We start from the raw sequence: 25,097 nt of genomic DNA, 5'->3' as shown, positions 1-25,097 counted from the left end.
ACCGAGCATGATGACAGGTGGAATTACCCAAGGTGCCAAACTCCAAAGGCTTGAATAATTATTTCAACGACTATGGTGTCAGGTTTCAACATCGTTGGAAAGATGATGTGATAAGGGGAGTATGCTCAGCAAAACAATTTCATTCCTTTTCTGTCACCTGTCTTAACTTGTGAAGAAGCTGAGAGAACTGATTGAACAGGAATTGTTTCTTTGACAGTTGTTGTTGTGTTTTCAACGCTGGATGTATAGGAAACATTGATTTGTAGTCTCTGTGTTCTATTTCATCTTGTTGTGCTAATTGGACATGTTCCAACCTGAGGCCTTTTTCATGTTGAGTCTTAACTTTGTGACATGCAGGTTAAGTCTTGTTTGATGTTTTCCCTCCCTATGAACAACAGTCTACAGATACAAGGAATAGACTGGATACTAAGGAATAAGGGCAGGAGTACCTGAAGATAAGAACAGTGTCAGTTATCCTATCACATTTCTCACCTGGGAAGTATTCACTTTAGTAAGGTGAAACAGGGAGAACGTCTCACAGATGTAACGAGGAGAGCTGACACGACTCGTTATTCTATAATCACATCTGTTCTACACAATAGACAACATGTCAGGGTCTCTTCTGTAACGTTGTCCTGAACAGGGCCTTTGACAAGGAAGAAAGCTAACACAACTCTATTTTATAACAGACAATCACATCTGTTCTACAGAATACTCTTCTAACAGTGGGCTCTGTAACATTGCACCCTTCTGATCAAGGCTCCTGACAACAGCAGAAGAACCAGTCTACTTCTTGTCGATGTACAGTACAGCGTATCCTGTCCTGGCTGGGTGAAATGTGATCTAACACTACATTAGTGAAGTGAGAATGGCAGATATCGGGTGATGGCGGGAGGGCTCGCTCTGTGACTTGAGATGGTGGTGTGCCTTGCTGCTGCTGCTTCTCACCTGTCTGTTGATCCATACAACCCCTCCCCCATCTACCCTCCCAGCTTCTCACCTGTCTGTTGATCCATACAACCCCTCCCCCATCTATCCCCCCAGCCTCTCACCTCCATACAACCCCTCCCCCATCTATCCCCCAGCCTCTCACCTCCATACAACCCCTCCCCCATCTATCCCCCCAGCCTCTCACCTCCATACAACCCCTCCCCCATCTATCCCCCCAGCCTCTCACCTCCATACAACCCCTCCCCCATCTATCCCCCCCAGCCTCTCACCTCCATATAACCCCTCCCCCATCTATCCCCCCAGCCTCTCACCTGTCTGTTGATCCATACAACCCCTCCCCCATCTATCCCCTCAGCCTCTCACCTCCATACAACCCCTCCCCCATCTATCCCCCCAGCCTCTCACCTCCATACAACCCCTCCCCCATCTACCCCCCAGCTTCTCACCCGTCTGTTGATCCATACAACCCCTCCCCCATCTACCTTTCCAGCTTCTCACCTGTCTGTTGACCCATACAACCCCTCCCCCATCTACCCCCCAGCTTCTCACCCGTCTGTTGACCCATACAACCCCTCCCCCATCTATCTCCCCAGCTTCTCACCTGTCTGTTGACCCATACAACCCCTCCCCATCTATCCCCCCAGCTTCTCACCTGTCTGTTGACCCATACAACCCCTCCCCCATCTACCCCCCCAGCCTCTCACCTGTCTGTTGACCCATACAACCCCTCCCCCATCTACCTGCCCAGCTTCTCACCTGTCTGTTGACTCATACAACCCCTCCCCCATCTACCCTCCAGCTTCTCACCTGTCTGTTGATCCATACAACCCCTCCCCTCCCCCATTTACCCCTCCAGCCTCTCACCTGTCTGTTGACCCATACAACCCCTCGCCCATCTACCGCCCCAGCCTCTCACCTGTCTGTTGACCCATACAACCCCTCCCCCATCTATCCCACCAGCTTCTCACCTGTCTGTTGACCCATACAACCCCTCCCCCATCTATCCCCCCAGCCTCTCACCTGTCTGTTGACCCATACAACCCCTCCCCCATCTACCCTCCCAGCTTCTCACCTGTCTGTTGATCCATACAACCCCTCCCCCATCTACCCCCCCAGCCTCTCAGCTGTCTGTTGACCCATACAACCCCTCCCCCATCTACCTGCCCAGCTTCTCACCTGTCTGTTGATCCATACAACCCCTCCCCCATTTACCCCCCCAGCCTCTCACCTGTCTGTTGACCCATACAACCCCTCCCCCATCTATCATCCCAGCTTCTCACCTGTCTGTTGATCCATACAACCCCTCCCCTCCCCCATTTACCCCCCCAGCCTCTCACCTGTCTGTTGACCCATACAACCCCTCCCCCATTTACCCCCCCAGCTTCTCACCTGTCTGTTGACCCATACAACCCCTCCCCCATCTATCCCCCCAGCCTCTCACCTGTCTGTTGATCCATACAACCCCTCCCACATCTATCATCGCAGCTTCTCACCTGTCTGTTGACCCATACAACCCCTCCCCCATCTATCACCCCAGCTTCTCACCTGTCTGTTGATCCATACAACCCCTCCCCCATCTATCATCCCAGCTTCTCACCTGTCTGTTGATCCATACAACCCCTCCCCCATCTATCATCCCAGCTTCTCACCTGTCTGTTGATCCATACAACCCCTCCCCCATCTACCCCCCCAGCTTCTCACCTGTCTGTTGACCCATACAACTCCTCACCCTCCCCACCTGCCCCCCCCCAGCCTCTCACCTGTCTGTCCATATGCAACTTACATCCCCTCACTCCGTCCCCCCGCCTCTTCTGTCCTGCCCTTGACCCAGCGTCTCCCGTCTCTCCCACTGCATCCTTACCTCTTCCACCGTCACCATCCCTCCCACCACCACCTCCCACCTGTCTCTCCTGCCTTCCCCATTCCTCACCACACCCCACCTCCTCACCCTCCCTCCCTACCTGACCCACGGCCTCCTGCAGTCTTCTAAGCAGCTCCTTGGAGGAACTTTCATCTCCTCCCCTCAAGAGGAACATTAAACCCTTTAGTGTGTCTAAATACCTGAGAGCAGCCATCAGTCTGAGTGGGAAATCGGAGAAAGCAATCAACTTAACCTGGGTCGTTACCTCAGTTTAGACCAGACCTGGGTTCAAATAGTATCTGAAATCATAAAAATCTTTGAGCATTTGCTTGAGGCTCCCTGGAGTGCCAGATGGGTGGGGTTTGCATGTTTCAAATACTGTTTGAACCCAGGTCTGTTTGAACCAGATCTCAGTCTTCAGGCCTAGAGCTGCTCTGTGTTTCTCTCCTCACTGTCTTCATTAAGGGACTAGCGTACAGTTGCTTAACACCTGATAACCCACACAGACAGTTCATGGTCTTATAGCTACTTCAGGTTTACAGTGAGTGACTATTCAGTTCACCTACTGTCTTAGGGACACAAGTCATTTTCATGTGTTGTTTTTGTTGTTTTACTCCTTAGAGAAAAAAACAGCTGGTGCACAAATAGAAATAGAGAATTTAGTTCTCTATATTGACACGCAGCCGTCTCCCAGCTTTGAAAACACTGGATCAAAGTATGTCGGGTCTTGTTAGGCATTTTGTGTTCAGCTGATAGAAGATCAGATAATGGAAACCAACATAAAGATCTGACTAGGGATTAGGCTAAAGATAATGGAAATAGAACATTAAGATCTGACTAGGGATTAGGCTAAAGATAATGGAAATAGAACATTAAGATCTGACTAGGGATTAGGCTAAAGATAATGGAAATAGAACATTAAGATCTGACTAGGGATTAGGCTAAAGATAATGGAAATAGAACATTAAGATCTGACTAGGGATTAGGCTAAAGATAATGGAAATAGAACATTAAGATCTGACTAGGGATTAGGCTAAAGATAATGGAAATAGAACATTAAGATCTGACTAGGGATTAGGCTAAAGATAATGGAAATAGAACATTAAGATCTGACTAGGGATTAGGCTAAAGATAATGGAAATAGAACATTAAGATCTGACTAGGGATTAGGCTAAAGATAATGGAAATAGAACATTAAGATCTTGTGATTAAAACCACTTTCACTTTGTGTTTTCTTCTCACATTTACCTACGAGACAGGTTTTGAATTTGTTGTCCCTTATTTAACAAACCTTACGGCAAATTAAGAAAGAAAGGTTCCTTTCATTTGTTATCAATGATGTTCTTTAATTCATCCCCTCACCTTAAAGCTGTGTCCTTTATTTTTTCAGTCCTTCATTCGTTAGCTTGATAAAATGTATATTGGATTGTATCAGACATTTAACCAGAGCGTTTCATCTTAGAATATTGAAAGAGAGACTCCTTTGTGTGAAAATAGTGAAAATGTATTTAATTGTAGAACTGATTTCATGCTTTTAAAAAGGTATACAAGAAACGTCAACAATTCATAATATAGAGTCCAGTCAGAACAAGCACTGCCTCTCTCTCTCGTTATAACTCTGAGTAATATCTCTCTGGAATGCGTAGAGGAATGTGATTCTCCTCATGTACCCCCCTCTGCTGTTGTTCCCCTCTAGATCTCTTCCTCTGTTTCATGTATAAAACAACCGTCACCAGAAACAGACAGAGTGAGGCCACCATCATGCCCAAGCCTAGCAGCAGGATCAACTGAGCGTGTCTGTCGCAGACGGGCATCTCGGAGGGGGTTTCGGAGGGCGTCTGCGCCAGTGTGTAGGGCAGGGATCTGGGCATGGTGTCCAGGTGGCATGGTTCCAAGGTGTTGTTGACCAGCAGGTTAACCCAGACGGTGGTGTGGAGGGGCGCTGGTTTCCCACCGTCACTCACCACGATGAACAGGTGGTGCATCCCCAGGTCCTTACCCATGAGTCTCTGGGCTAAGGTCACGTTACCAGACCGAGGATCCAGCTGGAAGGGACTGCTGCTGCTGTCACCGGGGTGATGGGATGATGGAGAGGTGCCCGGTGGTTCCCGCGCTGCAATGGTGTATGTGATCTCCGAGTTTAACCCTGAGTCCTTGTCGATGGCGTAGATCTTGGTTACCATGGTGCCCATGGTGGTCTCCGTGGAGATGGTGAGACATGACAGGTTGCTGCTGGGTAGGATGACCTGGGGCTGGTTGTCATTGACATCCTCGATGAACACAGTTACCCTGGCGATGGAGGTCAGAGGTGACGGGCGTCCGTTGTCGGTGGCGAAGAGCTCTAACTCGTAGCGGTCCTGTTTCTCGCGGTCGACATCGGCCATGCAGCGCAGCGTCCCCTGAGCGTTGTCTATGACGAAAGGGCCAACACTGCTGTTCACCACCCTCACCTCCACCTCCCCGTTAAGCCCTGCGTCAACGTCCGACACCCCCACCTTCCCCACCTGGGCCAGAGGAGGTATATTCTCAGGGATGAAGAAGATGAAGTGAGGGGTGAGGAAGACAGGAGCATTATCATTCTGGTCAAGGACGGTGATCGTCACCATCACAGAGGACTCTAATGGAGGAGAGCCGTTATCTCTGGCTACAACTGTCAGTCTGTGAACATCCTGTTGTTCCCTGTCCAGGGGTACAGAAACTGTCAGCTGACCTGTGTTCTGGTCGATTCTATAAAGGGCTATTGCTGCCGCCGTGTGTGACGGTCGACCCAGTTTGTAGGTGACCTGCCCGTTCTGACCGCTGTCTACATCCTGCGCCCTGACTTTCAGCAGAGACGCCCCAGGAGGGTTATTCTCCTCTATGTCTATCAGATAGTGACTCTGGAGAAACTGTGGAGCATTATCATTCACATCCACCACCCTCACCTGGATCTCTCTCCTGGGGAAGCCCTGAGCTGTAGGCTCCCCGACACCACCACGCATCACTACAGAAACATGATATTCACTCTTCATCTCGTAGTCTAAGGGCTTTGATGTCGACAGGAGGTATTTGCCATTCTGCAGGCTCAAAGAGAACGGCACCTCTCCTTCAATGGAGAGATACGATGAGCCTCTAACACTACTAGTATCCCCCGGTAGCTCTAGCAAAGCCAAGACAGTGGGGGGCTGGTTTTCCTGCAACACTATCATCTGGTTTTGATGCTCTGCTATGAACCTGATCTTTATGCCATTCTTCTGGTATGGCGCGGGGAGCAGGGATACGGTTACCTGAGTGTCTGCAGGGGGGCAGTGGGGGCCGCTGGCTAACACTTTCAACACCACCTCCTCTCCCCTGTCACTAACACTGCCACTGTGGCGGTCTCTGAGGTCTCCTTTCAGGCTGATCAGGCCAGTGTGACTGTCCAGACTGAAGAGTTCCCTGGCCCATTCTGAGACCTTGGGGCTGAGGGAGTAGGTGATAGCAGCGTTGGGGCCCAGGTCTAGGTCTGTGGCTCTGACCCTAGCTACTACTGTGTCTCTGGGTGTGTCCGCTGTAATAACCACCTTCTGGGTGCTGTCCAGGGTAAACTTTGGGCAGTTATCGTTCATGTCAGTTACTTTTATGAATAAAGTTGCTGTGGCGCTTAGTGGGTTAAAGCCACAGTCTGTTGCCACTAGAGTCATCTCATGAAGATCCTGTTTCTCGCGGTCTAGTCCTTGTCGCACAACCAAAAAGAAAATGGCCACTTCATCATCTTCTTCTTCTGTCACACTGAAAAACCCACCGGCTCCCTCTAGGTGGTACTGCAACCGTCCGTTACGTCCCATGTCTCTGTCCTCTGCCTGGTCGTCCAATAAGAAACTGGTCCCCACAGCCACATCCTCAGAGACACTCAGATGGATCTCTGTGTTGTCAAAGTGAGGAGCGTGGTCATTGATGTCCTCTACGACTACCATGAACTTCACCAGCTCTGCCTCAGGGCCCACGATGGCATCGTGTGGGACGATACACTCCCCAGCCTGGGGTTGGTCAGGACACAGGTCCTCTCGGTCCATCCTGCAATAGATAGATGGATAAATTACTGTTACAACATACACTATATATACAAAAGTACGTGGACATCCCTTCAAATTAGTGGATTCGGCTATTTCAGCCACACCCGTTGCTGATAGGTGTGTAAAATCGAACAGACAGCCATGCAATCTCCATGGACAAACATTGGCAGTATAATGGCCCGTACTTAAGAGCTCAGTGACATTTAACGTGGCACCGTAATAGGATGCCACCTTTCCAACAAGTCAGTAAGTCAAATTTCTGCCCAGCTAGAGCTGCCCAGTCAACTGTAAGTACTGTTATCGCGGCTGTGGTAGGCCACACAATCTCACAGAACAGGACCACCGAGTGCTGAAGCGCGTAGGGTGTAAACATCGTCTGTCCTCGGATGCAACACTCACTACCGAGTTCCAACTGCCTCTGGAAGCAACGTCAGCACAATAACTATTATTCGAGAGCTTCATGAAATGGGTTTCCATGGGCGAGCAGCCTAAGATCACCATGTGCAATGCCAAAGCTCACCACCATTGGACTCTGGAGCAGTGGAAACGCGTTCTCTGGAGTGATGAATCACACTTCACCATCTGGCAGTCCGATGGATGAATCTGGGTTTGGCAAATGCCAGGAGAACGCTACCTGCCCCAATGCATAGTGCCAACTGTAACGTTTGGTGGAGGAGGAATAATGGTCTGGGGCTGTTTTCCATGGTTTGGTCTAGGCCCCTTAGTTCCAGTGAAGGGAATTCTTAATGCTACGGCATACAATGACATTCTAGATGATTCTGTGCTTCCAACTTTGTGGCAACAGTTTGGGGAAGGCCCTTTCCTGTTTCAGCATGAACATGCCCCTGTGCACAAAGCGAGGTCCATACAGAAATTATTTGTCGAGATCGGTGTGGAAGAACTTGACTGTCCTGCACAGAGCCCTTACCTCAACCCCATCAAAAACCTTTGGGATTAATTAGTACGCCGACTGCGAGCCAGAATTAATCGCCCAACGTTAGTGCCCGACCTCACTAATGCTCTTGTGGCTGAATGGAAGCAAGTCCCCACAGCAATGTTCCAACATCTAATGGAAATCCTTCCCAAAAGAGTGGAGGCTGTTATAGCAGCGAAGGGAGGGACCAACTCCATATTAATGCCCATGATTTTGGAATGAGATGTTCGACGAGCAGGTGTCCACATACTTCTGGTCACATAGTGTAGATAATTACTTTTCTACTAGTCAAGAGGGAGTGTCTTTATCAGCAGCAGCTATACATTAAAAACATACAGCAATAACAAATGTCAAAGAAGTGCAGAAATCCATCCAGTTATGTAAAGAAACAGTCAAAAGGCATGTAGGCTTCCACACCTAGAATGAGTTGCCATATATAACCACCTGTTGTCGGTGGTGTAGACATCCCCTGTCCCTTGGTCCACCCTGAGGTAGAACTGGGTCAGGAGCTGGTAAAGGGGGGGGAACATGGACCCGATGGACCCGACCCGGACCCCAGCCTCCTGCTCCTCTGGAACCGAGATCCGAACAGAACCGTAGCACAGAATCTGCCTGAGATGGACCGTGACCAGCACGTTCTAAAGGAGAACATAGAAGTGAAAACGTAGGACTTGGAACACTAGAAGACATTGGTGTGAAGTAAACCACTGATATGCACCACGTTCTAAAGGAAAAGCCGAATAGGGAACTTAAAACACTGGAGAAAATTGTGAGGAGGAAAAACATTCATATGAGGAAATTATAATCCTTGGAATTTCCCCCTGAAGTAGGCTAGGCTGGAAACATCTTCCTTCCTTTAATGATCTATTATTAACAGTGGTATTTCTACCTCAGTGGCTACTGTAAAACAAGGGACTGTGCCTGAGTCCTAAATGGCACCCTATTCCTATTTAGTGCACCACTTCTGACCAGGGCCCAGTGCACCACTTCTGACCAGGGCCCATAGCGTAAAAAATGAATTGTGCACTATTTAGGGAATTAGGGTGACATTGGGGACAAATCCTGTGTGTGCAGTAGTACGTTAATGTAATGTGATGCATCTCACACACCCCTCCCCCATCCACTTACTATTCAAATCTACTGCACCATGACTAATGACAAAACATGCTTGTGGAATTATAAAGAATAATTATGAAAAAAGCACTTAACAAAACACATGCACATAATTTACATGACGATGTTCCATATTAATAGTGAATAATAGCTATCCTCAAGCATTATTCTTTAAACACCCAAGGAGTGTATGAGGGTCTTCTTTTTCATGTGCTCCCAGTCACAACAGTTACCCATTAACTCAAGGACTTTGTGACTTTTCCTCAACAATATCCCATAACCTATTACCCATTCACTAGCTCCCTGTGATATGACAGCTACCAAAACAAGGACCAAGTAATGATCAACAATAATACTATGTTGCCAAAGTAACTAAATAAAACAGGCTATGAATGAATGTAGTCAAAGATACCACGGTCATATTGCCTTCTATTAGCTTCCAGAGAAAACCATGAATCAGTCTGTCAATGCATGAACGAGAAGATGTAGTCAAAGATACTCATATTGACCTATAGCGGTTCACTGACCTTTTGGTGGACTAATATTTATTAGACAATTACATAGATACAAGATATGATATGACAGATGATATGACAGATAAATGACCTACAGTGATTCATTAATTAAGTCATAAGGAAATTGACTGACCTGAAGGAGTACAGCCCAGTTCATATTTTCATCCGTCCCATGGCCCGTAGCCTACACACATGACACCTGTCTGGGTTTCCTCTGCCTCCACCTCTGCTAAGAGTAGGAAGACTGGGAGGTAGCTGTACCTATAGCCTACCTGGGTACTGTTAACACCGTTTCCTCTTCTCCCGCCCCTCCCACCTGTCACTCTGACAGACTAGTGTAGGGAGACTGGGGCTGGAGGAGGGGTTGTACACCTGCTGCCTTATTTGGGCACTGCTGTGCTAACACACACCTGCTGCCCCTCCCACTACAGGTAACTTAATGAGCTGTTTGGACAGTTTGCAGCAGCAAATTAGAACAACTGGTTAGTCAGTATTCTTTGCACTACAGGTAACTTAAGCTGATTGGACAGTATTCTTTACCTTCTTCCTGTACCATTTATCTCTGGTTTAGTGGTTTAAGGAATTGACCAATTGAAAGTAAAATGATTATGTAAATTGTTGTGGTGAAAGGAACATGACATACAAAAAGGTTCTTATCTGTAACCGTAGTAACATACTTACTGTTAATCATGATGAGAAAGGAGTCAGTTTGAGGACAGTTATTCTACCTGTGTCAACTGTGGCCACAAATGGCAAGTGATCACTGTGGTTTCAGAGTGCTTCTCCAATTCTAGTATTGTCCAACTAGATATAGAAATATGACTTAAAAGGGCTATAATATTTCCTCCCCAGAGGTGTAGGCATAACACCAGTAAGTCAGTCAGTAGGACAAAGGTCTCCGTTGGCAGCGACATGAATTGTGACGTTTCATTTGCACTTCTTGAGTGACCCCTGTTGGTTGGTTGGAGTAGTTTCAGGTGACTTTACAACAATGGACTTTCTACAGTGAATATACAGTACCAGTCAAAAGTTTTTCCAGGCTGTATAAGGGCTATTTGACCAAGGAGAGTGATGGAGTGCTGCATCAGATGACCTGGCCTCCACAATCACCAGACCTCAACCCAATTGAGATGGTTTGGGATGAGTTGGACCCCAGAGTGAAGGAAAAGCAGCCAACAAGTGCTCAGCATATGTGGGAACTCCTTCATGTCTGTTGGAAAAGCATTCCTCATGAAGCTGGTTGAGAGAATGCCAAGAATGTGCAAAGCTGTCATCAAGGCAAAGGGTGGCTATTTTGAAGAATCTCAAATATAAAATACATTTTTATTTGTTTAACACTTTTTTTGTTTACTACAAGATTCCATATGTGTTATTTCATAGTTGATGTCTTCACAATTATTCTGCAATGTATAAAATAGTAAAAATAAAGAAAAACCCTTGAATGAGCAGGTGTGTCCAAACTTTTGACAGTTACTGTAGTTCGGGGTTAATTTTCAAAGATAATGATAAAAAGTAACTTCATGATTAGGATTTTACAGTGAGGTAATGTTAATAAAGATGCTTTCCTGGGAAACAGTAGTAGGATAGCCAGATTGTCTGTTTATAATAGATAATAGGAGACAGTAGTAGGATAGCCAGATTGGCTGTTTATAATAGATAATAGGAGACAGTAGTAGGATAGCCAGATTGTCTGTTTATAATAGATAATAGGAGACAGTAGTAGGATAGCCAGATTGTCTGTTTATAATAGATAATAGGAAACAGTAGGCCTACAATTTACTACATAATGGTTGAACTCAAAGAGAAAATCTTTTTGCAAAATCTCATTATTCCATTCGCCAATTTCCTTTAAACTCTAGACTGAATTGGCAGCAGAGAAGATGTCTGTGACGCATGGAAAAGCCATCAGAAAAATGGTCTCCGAGTTGCATAAGAGTCTATTTTGGGGTTTCTGAGACTGTTCCGTTCATTCGTTTACGTTTGTTTTTTCCCCTCGCCCTTAAAGTTACTTTCGAGACGCCCACTCACTACTGTAACCACAGAAGCCGCGCACGCAGTGATCTGATTGGGTGCTGCAGAGCGCGTCTTTTACTGTTGTGAGTAGAGCCTAAGGATGCTTTATAAATAGAAGACCCCATGTGTCAACTTGAACTTGACTTCTTGAACAGTTAAAGTATTCTATTAGTCATCGACGCATTATTCCCGCTTTTCAGAATGTCTACAGAAAACTTCAGAATGTCTACAGACAACTTTTCAGGTGGGTTCTGAGTGTTGGCTTGATTTTACATTTTTATCATTAGGCTATTGATTATTGCAGCGTTTTTTTCTTGCATTTTAGTACTGCTGTTGTAGATTTTTAATGTGGATTGATTTCAAATAGCCAGATTCTGTTTGGTATCGGTTATTTCGTTTTTGACGTTAATCACTTCAGGCCTATTATTAATAGGCTAATTAAAATACATGTGTAAAGTAATTATATTCAATCACGAATTGAATTATTCTCACTCTAACGAAAACCATATTCGAAATCCCCTATCAGACTTGGAGCTGGAGCTAACTGATCTGCTCCAGGAGTTCGCTGATGTGGTTGATGAGTTGAGAGAGCCTTCACAAAGCGTCCCATATGCATACGAGCGGCTCCTGTCTGATGCCAAACGGCGCACCGGGCTAGGGGACGACGGCTCAGTGGTCAGCGACAGCGGCGTGGAGGACAATAGTGACTGCAGTGAGTAGCCTTTAGGTCTAAACCTTTATGGTCGTTGTTGTGTGTCCATTACATACGTGGAGGAGGGCGCGTGGTGTTTATGCGTAAACGGTGACTCAGATGTAGTATAGCGGGAGAATACGCATGTGGGCAGCCGCCGTTTGAGCCGCTCTTATCAACCCACACTTGACAGTTTTCACTGGTGACATCGGCTCATGAACATGCATCAACTTTACATGAAAATAGAGAGTAACATGAAAATAGAAAGTAACACCATCTCAACTAATGCACGTTTGCTCCATTACATGGAATGGATGTGCATGACTGTCTGTGGATGATGGGTTGCATTAGCTTATTTAACACATCATTCAATCTGAAAGTTAAATACAACATTAGCTGTCAGAATGGCATGGAGCTTGCAATGCCGGGATTATGGGTTCCATTACTGGGACCACCTATTCGTAAATAATGTATGTATCCAAGACTGTAAGTTGCTTTGCATAAAAGTGTCAACTAGATGGTATATATTAGTTGTGTCACATGGTCTAACCTTGTCTGTCCCTTCCTCCAGGCAGTGAGGTGTCTCTGGGTAACAGCTTCCTCCAGGCAGTGAGGTGTCTCTGGGTAACAGCTTCCTCCAGGCAGTGAGGTGTCTCTGGGTAACAGCTTCCTCCAGGCAGTGAGGTGTCTCTGGGTAACAGCTTCCTCCAGGCAGTGAGGTGTCTCTGGGTAACAGCTTCCTCCAGGCAGTGAGGTGTCTCTGGGTAACAGCTTCCTCCAGGCAGTGAGGTGTCTCTGGGTAACAGCTTCCTCCAGGCAGTGAGGTGTCTCTGGGTAACAGCTTCCTCCAGGCAGTGAGGTGTCTCTGGGTAACAGCTTCCTCCAGGCAGTGAGGTGTCTCTGGGTAACAGCTTCCTCCAGGCAGTGAGGTGTCTCTGGGTAACAGCTTCCTCCAGGCAGTGAGGTGTCTCTGGGTAACAGCTTCCTCCAGGCAGTGAGGTGTCTCTGGGTAACAGCTTCCTCCAGGCAGTGAGGTGTCTCTGGGTAACAGCTTCCTCCAGGCAGTGAGGTGTCTCTGGGTAACAGCTTCCTCCAGGCAGTGAGGTGTCTCTGGGTAACAGCTTCCTCCAGGCAGTGAGGTGTCTCTGGGTAACAGCTTCCTCCAGGCAGTGAGGTGTCTCTGGGTAACAGCTTCCTCCAGGCAGTGAGGTGTCTCTGGGTAACAGCTTCCTCCAGGCAGTGAGGTGTCTCTGGGTAACAGTTGGAACACCAGTGAAGAAGAGCTCCACACTGCAGGCATAACAGTGATGCCCAAAGGTAGTGAGAACTGTACCACTACATCTCAACCCATCAGTTGACCATCTAAACTAGCTCTGAGCTATCTGACCAGCATTTCCTGGTCCTCAAGTACCTCCAACAGTACACATTTAGTCAACTAATCATCAAGCCCTCAGTGAGTTGAATGAGGTGTGTTTGTCCAGAGCTACAATGAAACGGTGTACTGTTGGGTGTACTGGAGGACCAGGGTTGGGAAACACTGTAGTAGGAGATCATTATCAGTCCGTTCAATATCACTTTTACACAGATAATTAGTGCATTGCCATCGATCACCATTGAGTGAGTTTACACAACAAAGCTGGGCTGCTGTGCTTCTAAAGCCTGTCTCCTGCAGGGCTATTGAGCCTCATCTGGGGGTGGTGGTGGGGGGTTTAGGGTTGGTACAGGTGTGTGGTGGAGTGGGGGTTTAGGGTTGGTATAGGTGTGTGGTGTAGTGGGGGTTTAGGGTTGGTACAGGTGTGTGGTGGGGGTTTAGGGTTGGTATAGGTGTATGGTGGGGGTTTAGGGTTGGTACAGGTGTGTGGTGGGGTGGGGGTTTAGGGTTGGTATAGGTGTGTAGTGGGGGTTTAGGGTTGGTATAGGTGTATGGTGGGGGTTTAGGGTTGGTATAGGTGTATAGTGGGGGTTTAGGGTTGGTATAGGTGTATGGTGGGGGTTTAGGGTTGGTATAGGTGTGTAGTGGGGGTTTAGGGTTGGTATAGGTGTATGGTGGGGGTTTAGGGTTGGTATAGGTGTATGGTGGGGGTTTAGGGTTGGTATAGGTGTATAGTGGGGGTTTAGGGTTGGTATAGGTGTGTGGTGGGGGTTTAGGGTTGCTACAGGTGTGTGGTGGAGTGGGGGTTTAGGGTTGGTATAGGTGTGTGGTGGGGGTTTAGGGTTGGTATAGGTGTGTAGTGGGGATTTAGGGTTGATATAGGTGTGTAGTGGGGGTTTAGGGTTGGTATAGGTGTGTAGTGGGGGTTTAGGGTTGGTATAGGTGTGTAGTGGGGGTTTAGGGTTGGTATAGGTGTATGGTGGGGATTTAGGGTTGATATAGGTGTGTAGTGGGGGTTTAGGGTTGGTATAGGTGTGTGATGGGGGTTTAGGGTTGGTATAGGTGTGTAGTGGGGGTTTAGGGTTGGTATAGGTGTGTAGTGGGGATTTAGGGTTGGTATAGGTGTGTGGTGGGCGTTTAGGGTTGGTATAGGTGTTTGTGTCAGTGTGTGGTGGTGGCCTAGGGTTGGTATGATGGTTAAATAATGTACCACTGATCAGGAGCGAGTGCCTGGAGGGGAGGAGCGAGTGCCTGGAGGGGAGGAGCGAGTGCCTGGAGGGGAGGAGCGAGTGCCTGGAGGGGAGGAGCGAGTGCCTGGGGGGGAGGAGCGAGTGCCTGGGGGGGAGGAGCGAGTGTCTGGGGGGGAGGAGCGAGGAGTTGGGGAGAGGTAGAAGCAGCTATGTGTGGCTGGGTGAAAGAGTCCACATTGTCTAATGTAGATGAAGGAATAATGTTAATAGAAAGACTACAGAGTGCTGTTTGAGGGGCACCAGTCTGTCTGTCTGTCTCCATTATACTGGCGCACATTACACTACTTAAGACATACATTGCACTACTTAAGACATACATTGCACTACTTAAGACATACATGAGACTTACATAACCACTACTTAAGACATACATGAGACTTACATAACCACTACTTAAGACATACATTAGACATACATAGCATTACATAAAGCATTCATAAGCCATACATAAGCTAAATATAACACTAAGATCCATGTCGGTCAGTCTGAGGTGTGCTGCAGGCGCCTCACTGGCTCAGTGGAGTTTTACATTATGGGCTGTTTAAGATGTGATTTTTATAAAGCCAGCTGAATAAGAGTCTGAATTTTATTTTCTATCTTGATTAACCAGGGGTTGTGTCCTGACTCCTTCATTGTGTTTCAAATGGTACCATATTTCCTATATAGTCCACTACATTTAACCAGGGCCGATAGGGCTCTAGGGAATAGGGTGCCATTTGGGATGCAGGTTCTTCTTATATAATTCTGTGAGTTGGATCACATTTCCTGCTCTGGTTCAAAGGAGGAAATGCCAGTGAACATAGAGCTGCTACTGCTGAATCTCTCCACAGAAATGTTCCTTTCAACCACTCTCTTTTTCTCCTTTCTCACATGCTTTCCTTTCTGTCTGCAGCCAGAATGGGAGACACAGGAGACCTACAGAGATTCATCGACAGTTTGGACCGGGAACTTGCTGGTATGCATCTTAAAACAAAACAAAAATTCAGCACAACCTGACAATGCCATTATGTCCCATTAATTTAGTGTTTCAATGGCTTTATATCCCATTAGTCTAGTGTTTCAATCTCTTTATATCCCTTTAGTCTTGTGTTTCTATGCCAGCTGAGCTCAGTATATCATGCAGTCTATTTTCTATTGCTGTCCCCTCACAGTTAAACCTACTAGCTGGCCTCAGTGGCCTGCACTATTTACTGCTGGTTGGGCCTTTAATATTATTAATTTATTTACTGCTGGTTGGGCCTTTAATAATATTAATTCCCCTTTCCATTGAGATGCTAACATGTAGAGCGGCTAGTAGCCAGTAGCCTACAAGGCGTATAGTGCACTGCTTTTTACCAGAGCCCTATGGGGTAATACATCCCTAAAGGGAATAGAGTGCCATTTGGAAATCACAGCTCCCCTAGTGTCTAAATGCAGTATCCAGCTGAATCACAGAGCTCCCCTAGTGTCTAAATGCAGTATCCAGCTGAATCACAGAGCTCCCCTAGTGTCTAAATGCAGTATCCAGCTGAATCACAGAGCTCCCCTAGTGTCTAAATGCAGTATCCAGCTGAATCACAGCTCCCCTAGTGTCTAAATACAGTATCCAGCTGAATCACAGAGCTCCCCTAGTGTCTAAATGCAGTATCCAGCTGAATCACAGCTCCCCTAGTGTCTAAATGCAGTATCCAGCTGAATCACAGCTCCCCTAGTGTCTAAATGCAGTATCCAGCTGAATCACAGCTCCCCTAGTGTCTAAATGCAGTATCCAGCTGAATCACAGCTCCCCTAGTGTCTAAATGCAGTATCCAGCTGAATCACAGCTCCCCTAGTGTCTAAATGCAGTATCCAGCTGAATCACAGCTCCCCTAGTGTCTAAATACAGTATCCAGCTGAATCACAGCTCCCCTAGTGTCTAAATGCAGTATCCAGCTGAATCACAGCTCCCCTAGTGTCTAAATACAGTATCCAGCTGAATCACAGCTCCCCTAGTGTCTAAATGCAGTATCCAGCTGAATCACAGCTCCCCTAGTGTTTAAATGCAGTATCCAGCTGAATCACAGCTCCCCTAGTGTCTAAATGCAGTATCCAGCTGAATCACAGCTCCCCTAGTGTCTAAATGCAGTATCCAGCTGAATCACAGAGCTCCCCTAGTGTCTAAATGCAGTATCCAGCTGAATCACAGAGCTCCCCTAGTGTCTAAATACAGTATCCAGCTGAATCACAGCTCCCCTAGTGTCATCCCTGCAGTATCCAGCTGAATCCCATATCTCCTCTAGTGTCTAAATGCAGTATCCAGCTGAATCACAGAGCTCCCCTAGTGTCTAAATGCAGTATCCAGCTGAATCAGAGCTCCCCTAGTGTCTAAATGCAGTATCCAGCTGAATCACAGCTCCCCTAGTGTCTAAATGCAGTATCCAGCTGAATCACAGCTCCATGTCTGCAGGGTTGAGGTGGGCTATCTACATACCCTCCAGTGATAGTACATGACTATCACTGATACCACTATCAGCAGAGAGGCAGTGCTGTTTCAGAGAACACACAGAGACACGCACACACACATTATCACTGGGCAAGAGACACAGATAAGTGCTGTTCTCCATGAATCATAACTGCTCTCGGCATCTGTACCTGGCTGCTGCATGCTAATGACTGTCTGTCTGCCAGATATGTGAACGGAAAGCGACGGAGAGATGTAGAGGGAGAGACGGAGAGAGAGATGGAGAGAGAGACGGAGAGACCAGGTGGAGAGAGAAGAGAGAACAGGCTGCATGGATGGCTACTGCTGAACACACACACAAACACATCTAAAATAGCACAGTTCTGTCCTGCTGTGTTCGGAGAGAGCCAGCTCTGTCCTGGCCCCTCTGGGGGAAAAAAGGTTAAACATGAGGAATTAAAAGAACATCATGTTCCAATATCTAGAACACTTCCCTCAGACTGGTGACGTATTCACACCTAAATGTATCTCTTCAACAGGAGAACATGAACGTGTATCTCTTCAACAGGAGAACATGAACGTGTATCTCTTCAACAGGAGAACATGAACGTGTATCTCTTCAACAGGAGAACATGAATGGGTGCCATTTCATATGCAGATATGAAGGAAACAAATCAGTGGGGGGGAAGCAGAGACTCCACAGTATCTTGTGATTAGTAAGTGTTTATGCCAACCTGCTGTTATCACAACCCAATGTGTTGGAACCTCCTCATGTACAGTAGTTGTAAAAATGCTATGTTTTATATTGTAAAGTGATGTACAGTATTATATTACCTATACTACAAACAGACCAGTCTAACCTGATGTTGATTTTTGTACACAGGAATACACAGATGAATAAAGATACTAATTTAAAAAATAAATAATGTTTGCTCTCTTTTTGAGTTATTTCAAAGCAAATAAATAGTCTAGAAGCATGAAGTAAGTGATATTAATGATATCACATGCCATCAGTGATATGAATAATGATGCTATTGGATTGGATTTAAATAGCACTTTTCCAACTTCTCAAAACCCTTTACATTGTTTGGTGGGGGGGGGGGGGGAAATCGGCTATGTCACCGAGGAGATATGAGTGAATATGTTGAATTGATCAAATATTTAGGAAAGTAAGAGGATTAACAGTATACAAAACTGTTATGTACGCCTCTCAACTCCCCGGAGTTAAAAAGTATGTGATCGTAGGCTCGGGGAAGGACGACAGATGCAGAGAAAAACACAGTTTACAGGGAATTTATTCTTCCTTAACACAGTAAAGTGGGGAAAAGGGGCTGGACAAAACCAAAGCAAAGAAAGTAAAAATGAAAGAGTCCCCTCTCCTACCTTACATGCCTTCCCACTACTTACCTAACTTTTAGCACCACCTGGCGCGCTAACCAAAATACAGGGGGTGGTCCGCCCAGGTCTTACCTAGTGTGCATAGACATTAAATATGACGGGTGATGTATGCCCGCAGGCCTCTTACCTAAACACTCTCAAGGTGCGATCCCCTTCCCCCCTGGGAACAAATTAAACAGAATAATTACCAATACTTTAAGTGAAACATTTCATTAACCAAAAACACTAAGTCCTATTGACATACACATACCTCTGAAGGAGTGGCTACAAAATAATATCAACAAACTTTCACTGACCAACAACCAACACAGGACATAAAAAGAAGCTGTCTTTTTGACAAAGGAACACTGGCTTTAATCAAGCTGGAGAACGAGTTGGTAATTGAAGAGCCAGCTGTATCCCCTGACGAGAGGGAGGGGTCAGAGCTCCAATCAGTGGGGCCGACCAATCAGCTGCTTGAAGAATCCAGGATGCCATTTCCTGAATACACACATACATATAAACTCACAACAACACAGAAACTGGGGAACATAACAAAAACCAACAAAGAAAATGGTTGGCTGCTGGCTTCTACCTTTGCTTTTAGTCTTACTTACTGCCAGTGCCACTCCTACAACTGCCTGTGCCTTCACTTCCTGTTCTCCACTTCCTGTACGACTCCTCTGATTGGTTGGCAGAAGTGAAACTCCAAACACAATCAGGAAACACACATCTATCCCTGGCACTGCTTGGAAACAGTTAAAGATGGGAAGTGCGTCAGTAGAGTTGATGGCATAACAATAGTGATTTAGTCTATGTTTTTCATTACATTAGCTGTATGACTCGGTAGTAGGCTACATTAGCTGTATGACGCAGTAATACTGTAGGCTACATTAGCTGTATGATGCGGTATTAGGCTACATTAGTTGTATGACTTGGTAGTAGGCTACATTAGCTGTATGACACAGTAATACTGTAGGCTACATTAACTGTGTGACTTGGTAGTAGACTACATTAGTTGTATGACTTGGTAGTAGGCTACATTAGCTGTATGACACAGTAATACTGTAGGCTACATTAACTGTGTGACTTGGTAATAGACTACATTAGCTGTATGACTTGGTAGTAGGCTACATTAGCTGTATGATGCGATAGTAGGCTACATTAGCTGTATGACTCGGTAGGAGGCTACATTAGCTGTATGACGCGGTAGTAGGCTACATTAGCTGTATGATGCAGCAATACTGTAGGCTACATTAGCTGTATGACTCGGTAGTAGGCTACATTAGCTGTATGACGCGGTAGTAGGCTACATTAGCTGTATGACGCGGTAGTAGGCTACATTAGCTGTATGACGCAGTAATAGGCTACATTAGCTGCTGTATGACGCAGTAATAGGCTACATTAGCTGTACGTTAGAGTGCATTAGATCCACCAAATGTACAGAGCGAGGAGGGGTTGTTTATTGTGCTTATACTGAACCAACGGTACTGGTACATTCTGAACTGTTTGATCACCTTCCTTTAGCTTTTCCATTGCATCATGGCTTATGTTCACAGTAAGGTTTCCCCCTAAAGGAAGGGACGGCAGGACGTTCTAAACATTATGTTCTCTGTGTGTTTATGGTTAATTTAAGACACTTTGTCCTGGCGAGGGACTTCACTTCTGAACCCTTGCCAACACTACTCAACCCCACCTGACCACAACAAGACTTAGCACTTGAGAGAGTAGTGTGTGTGTGGGGGGAGGGGGAGCAGACGCAGGCAAAGTGGGAGGTGAGAGAGAAATAGAGAGAGAAACGCCAAAACAATAGTCACCAATAGAGGAACGTGTCCCTGTCCCCGAGCTGCCTGTCTGCTCCAGCCAGATAAAGGAGATGTGCTGACTGATTGAGGCCACAGCTGCGCAGGGAGGACAAACCTGGGTTGTATCCAAAATGGCATCCCTATTCTCTATATAGTACACTACTTCTGACTGGGCCCATAGGTATCTGGTCAAAAGTAGTGCACTATGTAGGGTATAGGGTACCATTTAGGACATAGCCCAGGGAGTGGTGTAGCTAACATGCTAACACCAAATCTGGCCTGGCATCAACACTGGAGATTGTCTGGAACTTCCTCTTGAAGTTTGGGTTTTAGGACTGATGAGGCAGTTTCCTGTACAGGGTGGTGTCTGGGTGAGAGCCATCTAAAAAGGAAGAGCCACAATGACGAGGAAAACAATGCAGTCAGTGGTCAGGTTCAGATTGAAACTGAAAGGGCTGTGGGTTTGCCCTTCTCACTTCACTATGCCCAAAATTGTGTCAGGGATTACTTCAGCATTAAAAACAAAATTGTCACTAGTTATTCTCAATGGGGATACCCCACTGCGTGACAATAGATTTCTCAAAGAGCATATGAGGAGAAATGCACATCAAATTTCCACTAGCGAGCTGGGCCATTTAAAATAAAAAACAGGCTAGTAAAATAGGCTAATAAAAACGGTCTGCACAATCATATGCTCCAATACATACCTTGTCTTGCTATGTCTTGGGAGGATGTGAGAGTGGAGGACCAACATGACTTAATCCCAATCACATCTCCACTCCCTACCACTATCTGTGTCAGAAACCATCGGTGCTCACCTGCAGTGATCTGTGTTATAGTGTCGTTGCATTAGCGACATCACTCTGTTGTCTGACGGCAGTGTTGTTATCATGATCAACTCCCAGAAAATGACCTTCAACCTTCAATATGATGTGAACGTAATGTACTACATTCATCAAGTAGGGCTGCCCCGTGTTGTCTCCATGCTAATTGGTCTCCTTGGACTGTTTGTGGGTGATGATTGGCTGTCTGTGAAAGTCAAGGGTCATATCATCTATGGTTCACTTTGTTAATCTAAATGACAGAGAGTAATGATGTAGAGAGTCAGTCTACTAGACAGTCAGTTGAACTGAATTGAATTGATGTTAGCGTCAAACCCACAGTGTTGGGGAAGCTACTCTGAAAACATAGTTTACCAAGCTACCAATTACTTCACACTGGAAGAAGTTAAGATACACTAACACTACCCTTAAGAAAAATATAGTTCACTTAACTAAAGTTACGTTGGAAAAAGTTCATGAAAAATTCTAATATCTAAATCTAAATCTGAAATGTCATAGACTATAAATTGCAAGAACAGTTCACTCGGGAGTCAGATGTTAACAGAATGTGTCATTTGACCTTTTTCACAGAAAAAGTATGTTTCAAGTGAGAATTAGGCAGGTCTGATGCATAGTAATAAAATAAGTAGGAAAATTCTTGCATAGTTCACCCATATTTTTTGTTAGAAAAGTAGTGTGCAGTTCCAGTAGTTAGCTACACCGCTACACCGCTACATGATAAAACAGTAATGTGTCGTTCCAGTAGTTAGCTACACCGCTACATGCTAAAACAGTAGTGTGTAGTTCCAGTAGTTAGCTACACCGCTACATTGTAAAACAGTAGTGTGTCGTTCCAGTAGTAAGCTACACTGCTACATGATAAAACAGTAGTGTGTAGTTCCAGTAGTAAGCTACACCACTACATGGTAAAACAGTAGTGTGTAGTTCCAGTAGTTAGCTACACCGCTACATGGTAAAACAGTAGTGTGTAGTTCCAGTAGTTAGCTACACCGCTACATGGTAAAACAGTAGTGTGTTGTTCCAGTAGTTAGCTACACCGCTACATGGTAAAACAGTAGTGTGTAGTTCCAGTAGTTAGCTACACTGCTACATGGGAAAAAATTAGCAACTACTCAAAACACTACCTAGATTTGAATTTAGTTAAACTACCACCAATCTACTGCAAAATGTAGTAAAATTACTAGTTGAACTACATATAGTTCACTACTTCCCAACACTGCAAACCCAACAGGGCTGATACAAATGAAAATGGTCAGGCTGATACAAGTGAAAAGGGAGAGATAGACTGGCCTTCCACAGTAGTACTAAACACACAGTAATACAAAGTTACACAAAGATACAGGAACATTACCGGTAGGTGAATTTAGGTTGTTGACTTTTAATGTGCACATTACCTAATAAAGATAAAATATCCTTCAGTATAACACTGCCCCTTTTCATAATACATTCCCCAAATAACCAACAGAATCGTAACTGAGAGGAGAGAAGACATTGGGGACTGGGGAGAATACCAGACATAGTTAACTACAGAACAGTATGCCTAGGACGCAGTGTCCTGTCTGCCATCTGGGTCGTTCCACCTCAAAAAGCACAAGAAAGAGGATTTTGACACCCACCATCTCAGATTATCTTGTTGAAATATAATTTGATCTCTGAGAAATTAAGCTAATTGATTGTACCCAAACTGGCCATTTTAAGTGATAGGATTGAGATAATATTCAATAAATATAGTGCCCAACATCTGATTTGGACCAAACTTCTCCTACCAATGAGTAATGTATTAAATGTCACACAAGCTACCCACGGACCCCCCCCCCACACCTCACGCCAATCCCCCCCCCAACATCCAGTATACAGTATCAGTTGTCTATGTTTGACAAATAGTATAAAGCAACCTTTGTAATGTATTCCCCGTGAATCTGGTGATGTGTGATTTTTCCCCTGTTCAGAGAAATTAGTCCAGATCTTTTTTAGAATGGCCTGTTTCCTGGACACAGATTAAGAGTGAAAGAAGGACAAACGGATTTGCTTTCATGGAGGAATGGCTTGAATAGTGAGGATAACCACAGAATGTATTTTAGTCATGAGCCAATTCTATTGATTTTCTACCCAAGTTGCAAAAAAAAATGTGGGTGATTTATTTAATAAACACAATAGAGCAGCAAAATGGATAAAAGTGTTTCGTGGTATTGCAGGAACAGCGGCACCTAGTGGTCAAAACCTAGTAGGGAATACATTACATAGTACGGAAAAGCAATACTCCAAGCAGCAGCTCTATACTACTTATCAAACATAGAGTACTGCTATTGTATACTGGTTGATAGGGTGGGATTGGCATGGGGTGTGGGGGTCCGTGGGTGGCCTTTGACAATTTCTTTGGGATTCCTCATGACTTACTCATTGGTAGGAAAACATTTGGCCCAAATTGGATGTTAGTTACTATATTTATTGAATACTATATTAATCCTATAAATTAAAATGGCCAATTCGGGTGTAATCGATTAACTTAATTTCTCTGAAATTAAATGTCATTTCAACAAAAGGATGTTTCAGGAATGCCATTTCAGAACAATCTGAGATGACGGGTGTCATGGCTTGCTGAAATGACATATAATGACTCTGTTTAAATGAGAGCTGAACAGTGGCGCTCTCTTGGGATCTGTCATAATGGTCTCAGCTAACAAAGCTCTCACATGGGATCAGACTGTGTCTGAGTTCCAAATGGCACGCTATTCCCTATATAGTACATCACTTTTTCATAGGGCACTGGCTAAAAATAGTGCAATACATAGGGAACAGCGTGCCATTTGGGACACTGGGAGACTGTTTCCCCCAGCTGGAATCACACAGCCTGCCTGGGAGAGAGTTACATAATAGAACTGACAGAGTGAGTTCCAGAGTTCCAGAATGCTCCAGAGTTCCAGGTTCCGCCTCAGTGATCTGTTGTTGCTGGAGAGCTGAGGGCTGAAGGGTCACATAGAGATGATAAAGGAGAACTTGACCCCAGAAATATAACACTTGTGGGATGTCTTAATATGAGATCATTTTTGTGTAGAAAAGATAGGGAAGTATCGGGAGGTAGTCTTTTTATAGCTTCATATGATGAGGAGCTCACATGCTTTTTCTATTGTTTTTAATTGGGTGACAAATTCAATGTCACATTCAAGGTTAAAACCGTTCCTTTTACACCATTGAAGTGAACTGTAAGATTGATTGTTTAGGGACATAACCCACTTTAGAAGAACTTTCATATTCCCTTTTAAAATGTAAAAATATCTGTCAAAAGCGATGAATGAAAAGAATGCAGTCATGATCCACACTTTTTACCTCTTTTTCTCCCCAATTGGTAGTTACAGTCTAGTCCCATCGCTGCAACTCCCGTACGGACTCATGAGAGGCGAAGGTTGAGAGCCAAGCATCCCCCAAAACATGACCCCGCCAAGCCACACTACTTCTTGACATACTGCTCGCTTAACCCGGGAGCCAGCCGCACCAATGTGTCGGAGGAAACACTGTACAACTGGTAACCGTGTCAGCGTGCATGATGGGACAATGACATCCCGGCCGGCCAAACTCTCCCCTAACCCGGAGGATCCTGGCCAACTGTACGCCGCCTCATGGGTCTCCCGGTCGCGGATGGCTGCATCACAGCCCGGGATCGAACCCATATTTGTAGTGATGCCGCTAGCACTGCGATGCAATGCCTTAAACTGCTGCGCCACTCGGGAGGCCTGTGAGCCACCCTTCTGAGAGAAGAACAGACACAGATTCCCTTTAAAATTCCCATGGTCAATACAACACGGCACATCACCATAGGGAACACAGGAAATCCTTTTGCCTTCTATTTCTATGTGAAATGCTACCTGGTCCTGCTATTTCCTGCTGAGCTTTGTGTCTCAGTCTACATCCTGTTGTGTGTG

The 25,097-nt window shown here is 45.5% G+C and overlaps 1 protein-coding gene and 1 long non-coding RNA gene across 4 annotated transcripts; one reads left to right on the top strand and one right to left on the bottom strand.

Annotated features, from left to right (window-relative positions):
• Positions 1 to 4,298: 4,298 nt before the first annotated feature.
• pcdh20l (protocadherin 20-like) lies at positions 4,299 to 13,765 on the bottom strand. Of its 3 annotated transcripts, none has more exons than XM_014198707.2 (3): positions 12,663 to 13,765; positions 8,198 to 8,418; positions 4,299 to 6,847 (listed from the first exon to the last, which is right to left on the bottom strand). In XM_014198707.2, exons 1-3 carry the CDS (start codon positions 13,410 to 13,412, stop codon positions 4,423 to 4,425), a joined length of 3,396 nt encoding a protein of 1,131 aa, XP_014054182.2. In that variant the 5' UTR covers positions 13,413 to 13,765; the 3' UTR covers positions 4,299 to 4,422. The 3 variants fall into 3 exon arrangements, with proteins under 3 accessions (XP_014054182.2, XP_045573849.1, XP_045573850.1); XM_045717893.1 differs by having other exon boundaries at positions 8,225 to 8,418; positions 12,663 to 13,763; XM_045717894.1 differs by lacking the exon at positions 12,663 to 13,765 and adding an exon at positions 9,542 to 9,741 and having other exon boundaries at positions 8,225 to 8,418.
• Positions 11,401 to 18,081, top strand: LOC106604241 (uncharacterized). The gene is made up of 4 exons (XR_001328632.2): positions 11,401 to 11,665; positions 11,948 to 12,133; positions 15,627 to 15,689; positions 17,381 to 18,081. It is a non-coding gene; the product is annotated as an uncharacterized lncRNA (long non-coding RNA).
• The last annotated feature ends 7,016 nt before the right edge of the window (positions 18,082 to 25,097 follow it).

The sequence above is a fragment of the Salmo salar genome, chromosome ssa05, assembly GCF_905237065.1.
Source record: "Salmo salar chromosome ssa05, Ssal_v3.1, whole genome shotgun sequence".
Taxonomy (NCBI): domain Eukaryota; kingdom Metazoa; phylum Chordata; class Actinopteri; order Salmoniformes; family Salmonidae; genus Salmo; species Salmo salar.
The sequence above is the reverse complement of the archived record's forward strand: the minus strand, read 5'-3'. Positions and strand labels throughout refer to the sequence as shown.

Excerpts from the sequence above, each read along its gene's own strand:
- pcdh20l (XM_014198707.2), bottom strand. The coding sequence starts at position 13,412 with ATGCCTGCAGTGTGGAGCTCTTCTTCACTGGTGTTCCAACTGTTACCC. Across the intron at positions 8,419-12,662 it reads TGGAGGAAGGGACAGACAAG|AACGTGCTGGTCACGGTCCA; the intron begins GTTAGACCATGT and ends GTTCTCCTTTAG. Across the intron at positions 6,848-8,197 it reads TATATGGCAACTCATTCTAG|GATGGACCGAGAGGACCTGT; the intron begins GTGTGGAAGCCT and ends TATCTATTGCAG.